Source organism: Clupea harengus, chromosome 12, assembly GCF_900700415.2.
Source record: "Clupea harengus chromosome 12, Ch_v2.0.2, whole genome shotgun sequence".
Classification (NCBI taxonomy): Eukaryota; Metazoa; Chordata; class Actinopteri; order Clupeiformes; family Clupeidae; genus Clupea; species Clupea harengus.
Window position 1 is genome coordinate 27,590,151 of NC_045163.1, and position 7,500 is coordinate 27,597,650.

The 7,500-nt window shown below is 45.2% G+C and overlaps 2 protein-coding genes across 3 annotated transcripts in view; both read right to left on the minus strand.

The window, feature by feature from the left end:
• Positions 1–2,110, minus strand: part of ror2 (receptor tyrosine kinase-like orphan receptor 2) — an 82,789-nt gene extending 80,679 nt beyond the window's left edge. The window contains exon 1 of the mRNA XM_031577323.2: positions 1,450–2,110. Coding sequence (XP_031433183.1) covers positions 1,450–1,546 — 97 coding nt within the window. The 5' untranslated portion in view covers positions 1,547–2,110. The remainder of the gene's footprint in view (positions 1–1,449) is intronic.
• Positions 2,111–2,211: 101 nt separating this feature from the next.
• sptlc1 (serine palmitoyltransferase, long chain base subunit 1) overlaps positions 2,212–7,500 on the minus strand; it is a 17,813-nt gene continuing 12,524 nt past the window's right edge. For both annotated transcript variants that reach the window (XM_031577324.2, XM_031577325.2), the window contains 3 exons: positions 3,966–4,083; positions 3,595–3,668; positions 2,212–3,466 (listed from right to left, as the gene is read on the minus strand). In XM_031577324.2, the coding sequence (XP_031433184.1) occupies positions 3,373–3,466; positions 3,595–3,668; positions 3,966–4,083 (286 nt within the window). In that variant the 3' untranslated portion in view covers positions 2,212–3,372. The remainder of the gene's footprint in view (positions 3,467–3,594; positions 3,669–3,965; positions 4,084–7,500) is intronic.

Below are 7,500 nucleotides of genomic sequence, written 5' to 3' on the forward strand. Positions count from 1 at the left end.
GAGGCGGCGTGGGGAAATGGCGAATGGCAATTATGTCTGAGGATAAAAATAGTCTATGACCTATGACAATACAACGTTCAACACAATAGTAGTTAAATAGCAAATGGCATTTCAGAAGAGGTGGAAAAGTAAAAAAAAAAAATCTATTTTAAAACATCAGAAATCTCTGCTTTGTTGCTTTGTTTGGCCTCAAGACAACTGCCAGTGGGCACAACTGTTGTTATTGGTGAGCTAAACAATTAGCATGTCAATGCCTTTGTTGAATATCCCCAACACCTTTTGATGGGTGTGAGTGCGAGCAAAAGAGGTTAACCTCCCGTGGCTAGCTACAAAGGAGCTCCCCTGCAGGGTAGCCTACTCAAATCTCTTGATAAACAGGCAGAGTTCTTTCAATATGGAATTCCAATGCATAACCTAATGGTCTGGGCGTACGAAATGGTTCTGGGAATCTTTTTGCAAAACGCCAACATTCAGCGGTGTTCAAATAAAGTCTTGTCATGGACACTGTACAGCGCCAAAGAAGGTCAATAGGCCTATGGGCGAGGCGAAAGGTGATGTAGATGGAGAGGTGAAGTGGTTTTGATTGACCCCCATCCCCCTTGCCTTGATACCAAATGGCAGAAGCCAGGGGCGGTAGTTCACAACAGGATATATCGACATCTGTCACCTCCCGTAGAGAGGTAAATGAATTAGAAAAGTCCGACAAAAGCTCTGGATCACTTTCAAATATGCATCTGATAACGCCCACCACTTTACTCAGCGGCCGCCCCTAACGACCCACAACTTTATGGGATTCATGACTGTGATACAACTGAACTTTTAAGAACAATGGACTGAGTACCACGGAATAATGTTGTCCTTCACCAGACAAAGTCGGTTATGGTTTTGAGGTCTGGACGACTTATGTCCCATCAAGGCGGTTTTCAGTGTTTCCACTAAAGAACAGCTCCACAAATAACCATGACATTTGTGGGATATACGCAGACAAGCATTCAATACTAATACTCTTAATCTGGGCCGTAAAACTTAACAATAAAGGTACCTTCAAGACACTCGCTCTGTCCAAAACACTAGAGACTACCTTCGGTCATATGTTAACAACCCTCCTTTATGCAAGACTGAAACCCATTGTATTGCCAGTTGAACCGCATCTTAAATGTTCCTTCAAATACAAAAGACCCCCCCTTTTTTTTTTTTTTAGAAGTCTATCAATAGGCAATCCCACAGGAAATCAAAGTCTGCCAAGTATGATTGGATCAATGTGTGTTTTGCCTTTACGTTTTCATTAAAGTTATAAAAATCTCTTTAAAAGTTAAGCAAACCTTAAGACAAGATACGCACACTCAGTCTTCAGAAACATTTTTTTCCTTCTTCGGCAGACTCTCTTCAAACAACGTTTTTCTAAGCCCTGCTTCCCTCACTAAGTTGAAAGTTTTTGAATTTACTCACCAGCACATATCAGAGTTTGGACCATCACAGCTGCCAGAAGAAGCAGGATTTTCGTCAAATGCACCAGTAAATTAGACTTTATCCGTGTCACACGCATCTTTCCACACAGTGCGCTCACCCAGATGTACCAAACAGGGAGATTGGCATCCAACACACAGGAGCGCAGGTATTTCAATAAAGCAAACGCCTCTTACGCACTGAGTTTGTAAAAACTGCGTTCTCCAAAGACATTCAGCGTACAGGTAAAAGTGTACAGGAATTATGTTCAAAAGTCAGGTGTGGGACACGGTAAACTCCAATGAGCGGTAGCTTCCTTGCAAAATAACGGCGCAGCTCATCCCGCACAGTCAACGGAAAGACGTCGAGTGGCACTGGTTCTACCCAGCGTTTCTGAACTCTTGCAGTTGAACAAAGTGAACGGTGCCTCTCGCGGTCCGTTCATGACGTAGCATGGATCTCTCCCAGGGGTGGGAGAATAGGTTGGAAAACTGTTAAGAGAGTTGGCTGCATGCGCCATCTACGGGTCACAACATTTCAGAAGTGTTACTCCTCCTAGGACTTCCTTTAATAGTGCTCAAGCCTGTATATTACATTATTTCAACACGTCGCAGCGGGTCCAAGTGAGCTACCCGATATTAAAAGTTGTATACAATTGTTCTGGATTAAAAAACGGGTTTCTCCTTATATAACGATAACGAAATGTTTGCCTTTGTCAGGGTCGTACAGTACAGGCCTTGATCTCATTCCACGCACGAGAGTAGAAACCAATAACCACTTGCTTTTTATTTGATTAGCGTTCATTTAAATCAACATTAGCAGCATATAAAGGCACATTATAAAATGCATCTCCAACAGTGTTATTCTACTGAACAATCAAACAATATAGCAAACAACACATAAGCATATACAAGCTGATGGTCAACATAAGACATACATAAGCATTTAAGTGGAGGAAATATAGATCTGCTATCTGTGACCTACAATCACATCTGTTGCATAGTGATACAAATCTTTCCCAGACAAACTCAAACTAGTTGAAAAGTGATAATTTGCCAAAGTAGCCCACTACTCATTATATTCTTCCTACACGAGGTATATGGCAAGTACATTTGTCATGAAAGAAAAAATAGAGTTTTTATACACTGTTTTCAGCAGTGCCATTTTAAGTAGTTTCCACATATAACGCTGCCATAGTATCAAAATATATTGACGCGCTTGAGCTGTTCAATGACACGCTAAAAGGAAACATCATTTAATGTTGTTTTAAAAATGTTCCCTCAAAATTACAAAAACAAAAGAAAAGAAAAAAAATACAGAAAAAAATAGCAAAAGATGCACATATAAAAACAGTGTAAAACTGCATTCAAATTATTTGTTTTTGATCCGACAACCCCTTTGGTCAAACGTGACAAAAATAACAGTATACGACACAAGCATTGTTTTTGTCACAGTAAGGTGAAAAAAAAAATAAACAAAGTCCATATAAAACTGACCACATATAAAAATGTGTTATTCTTTAAGTATGTATTATGGGTTAGTTAAGACTTGCAACCATAATTCAAGGCATTTATGAGGAAATAAATAGTTTTTGGTGGCGCACATCTGGCAGATCAGTGAACAGCAAATCTTACATTCAATTCCATATGAGATGAGCGACTGGAAACACTTCTATACAGGATCATAGTTAAAAAAAAAAAAAAAAAAACAAACAAAAAAGTAACTGTTATGGGAAAGGAATGGTGTGATTACGGTATTGTTCTGGCCCCTACAGTACTGCTGTGGCCACCTGCTATATCAAGCATCACCCTTGGACCGCTTCTCCCTCGCTCGTGTTGCTCCCTGCCAAAGAGGTCACCCGGCGAGGGCTCCGCCGACTGGTCTGCCAAGCACGTCTTGGGGTGCAGAGTGCGCTCGCTGCTGGAACTATTTCAGGATGGCGTCCGCGGCCTCGCGCACACGACTGGCCGCTTCCTCGATCTCCTCGTTGGATTGCTCCACGGTTACGACCACCCTGATGCTGCAGGGAAGTGGGGGGAAATCAGATGTTTGTTTTGAGCCACGTGCAGCGCAACAATGTGAACTCTTCGGAAAAACAACGTTGAGGCCAGCACATGTTACACTGTGGGCGGACCGAAGGGACCTTACCTTGGCGGAGGAAGAAACTTCTCTTCTTTGTCTAGATATCTTGCTTGTGTAATGGCTATTCCTCTGCTCAAGCACTGCACAAACAGGAGATTACTCAGATGTGGTGACACAACCAACGTTTGCCCAAGTTTTATGGAAACGTAACCGCATGTATAACTTGATGTTTTTATAACAGTATGTGTGCACAGTGATACACTAGCGCATGCGCTTCACATCGGACCTGTGTTTAATGAGGGCAATCTTCTTTTATTTAAAAGACATCCTCATTTTTATATTGTACACGGCCACTGTGGTGAATCCCTTCTCTGCAGGTCGTGAGGGACATGTAAGAAGTGTGTAGAGGAGAACGGCTCAATCTCAATCTCACTTACGTAATCTACGATGCTGCGGAGTGTCTTCACGTCACCGTCCCTGGAGCCCGTGCTCTTCTCCAGCTGCAGGTGGAGGGCGGGCGCAAAGGGCTCCCCGACGACCTTCAGCCCCGGGGTTCTACAGCAGCCACAGGAGACACACTCCAGTCACATTCAGACACACTCCAGTCACGTTCACACACACTCCAGTCACGTTCACACACACTCCAGTCACGTTCACACACACTCCAGTCACATTCACACACACTCCAGTCACGTTCACACACACTCCAGTCACGTTCACACACACACACTCCAGTCACATTCACACACACACTCCAGTCACGTTCACACACACACACACACACTCCAGTCACGTTCACACACACACACACACACTCCAGTCACGTTCACACACACTCCAGTCACGTTCACACACACACACTCCAGTCACGTTCACACACACACACACACACACACTCCAGTCACGTTCACACACACTCCAGTCACACACACACACACTCCAGTCACGTTCACGCACACTCCAGTCACGTTCACACACACACACTCCAGTCACGTTCACACACACACACACACACACACACACACTCCAGTCACATTCACACACACTCCAGTCACACACACACACACTCCAGTCACGTTCACACACACTCCAGTCACGTTCACACACACTCCAGTCACATTCACACACACTCCAGTCACGTTCACACACACTCCAGTCACGTTCACACACACACACACACACTCCAGTCACGTTCACACACACTCCAGTCACGTTCACACACACACACTCCAGTCACGTTCACACACACACACACACACACACTCCAGTCACGTTCACACACACTCCAGTCACACACACACACACTCCAGTCACGTTCACGCACACTCCAGTCACGTTCACACACACACACTCCAGTCACGTTCACACACACACACACACACACACACACTCCAGTCACATTCACACACACTCCAGTCACACACACACACACTCCAGTCACGTTCACACACACTCCAGTCACATTCACACACACACACACACACACTCCAGTCACGTTCACACACACTCCAGTCACATTCACACACACACACTCCAGTCACATTCACACACACTCCAGTCACGTTCACACACACACACACACACACTCCAGTCACGTTCACACACACTCCAGTCACATTCACACACACACACTCCAGTCACATTCACACACACTCCAGTCACGTTCACACACACTCCAGTCACATTCACACACACTCCAGTCACGTTCACACACACACACCAGTCACATTCACACACACTCCAGTCACATTCACACACACACACACACTCCAGTCACGTTCACACACACTCCAGTCACGTTCACACACACACACACACACACACTCCAGTCACGTTCACACACACTCCAGTCACATTCACACACACACACACACTCCAGTCACATTCACACACACTCCAGTCACGTTCACACACAATCCAGTCACATTCACACACACTCCAGTCACATTCACTCACACTCCAGTCACGTTCACACACACACACACTCCAGTCACGTTCACACACACTCCAGTCACATTCACACACACACACACACACACACACACTCCAGTCACATTCACACACACTCCAGTCACATTCACACACACTCCAGTCACATTCACTCACACTCCAGTCACGTTCACACACACTCCAGTCACGTTCACACACACTCCAGTCACATTCACACACACTCCAGTCACGTTCACACACACTCCAGTCACGTTCACACACACACACACACACACACTCCAGTCACATTCACACACACTCCAGTCACATTCACACACACTCCAGTCACGTTCACACACACACACCAGTCACGTTCACACACACACTCCAGTCACGTTCACACACACACTCCAGTCACGTTCACACACACTCCAGTCACATTCACACACAATCCAGTCACATTCACACACACATAATCTTTCAGCGGATGCCTGCATCCTTGCTGACTTGCAGTGCAATGACGCATGTTTTTTTTTCTAGTAGTGTTTGCACCTAGTAATTGAAACCACAATCTTACTCTACAGCTGGAAAACCCAAATGCATAAATCTTACTCAGCCTATACTTGGATATACATTAAAGACTTAAAGAACACCCCCCGTGCCTCAGAGCACATTCAAAATGAATACACACACACAAAAAAAAAAAAAGTACACTAAAAAAACAAAACAAAAAAAAAACAATACAAATACATGCACTGCCAGTTTCCAGCAGACAAGTGCTTCAAACTTCTTCCTCGAAAATGTGTTTTTTTCCCCTTCTGCCTGGGCCACAATCAGACCACAGTACAGTACACACAGTGGTCCTCTGGGAAAGCACCAGAGAAGGCTGAGGACTGAGCACCCACACTAACCAACACTTGTGTGTGGCTCCTCGGCTGGTGAGCAGCACTACTCTCGCTGACTGGAGGCGATAGGAGTTTCCCACCCAGACTGTTCCACAGGTCCCAAGCCTGACCCTGGCCCTGCTGGAGTAGAGCAGCCGGATCTTACTCCTCAAGACGCCAAGGTGCTGAGTCTGAGCTTTTTGCCTGAGTGGACCTATTTGGCTAATCAAAAGCTTGGTGGTAATTACTTGCAGCTATCCTATGGGTTTATTTCATTGGCTCTTTTGTTCACGCCAGGCCGGGCTGTGCCGGGCTAAATTGCATTCCCATTAGCATCTGCCCAGCGCCGTGCTGAATTCTCCTGAGCAGGCCCAAACCACGCGGGGTCCGCCTCCAAACGCGCAGAATGACGTCGACGACGCCATCTCTTATGTGACTGGCTCAGTCATCATTCAGCGCAGAATGACGTGGACGATACTTTCTCTTATGTGACTGGTTCAGTCATTATTCAGCGCTTGCCAAAGTGTGGCTATATACAGTACTTCTGTATTACTTCCGGTTAAAACGTTTAATCTGGTACTTTTGGTAACTAAAACCACGACAGTTAATGTTAAACTGCCTCAAAAATCGATAAAACACTAAATTCCATGATTAAATAACAGTGTTATCTGGAGAACCAGCAAGCTAGCCCACACAGACTACTCAACCTCTGTTATCTTTGACTAAAGAAAGAAGCTTTAGCCTGGAAACTAAACAGGCTGGCTTCTTTCTAGACTAAACCAAATGTTTCCTTTGTGGGCTGATGTTACCCTAACCCCGACCCTAAATACATGCTTGGCAACTGTGCGTCGTGGAGTTCTTTGCGTCCAATAATAGTTTTGTATGTCGGAAGACGTCGCTGGCCTTTATCCCTTACTTAAAGACACATCGCCAAGCGAGTTGACACTGATATATCCCTTATTAAAGACACATCGTCAAGCGAGTCGACCCGAGTAACAGCATTCAGATCAGCCAAAGCCTGTTATTGAAAAGAGCGCTCCAGAACATAGTAGGAGGTGTGTGTGTGTGTGTGTGTGTGTGTGTCCGCAGGGGCAGGATGGGGAGATCCATTCTACTGCATCACATCTAATGTGCACCCAAGCAAAGACAAGAAGGGAGG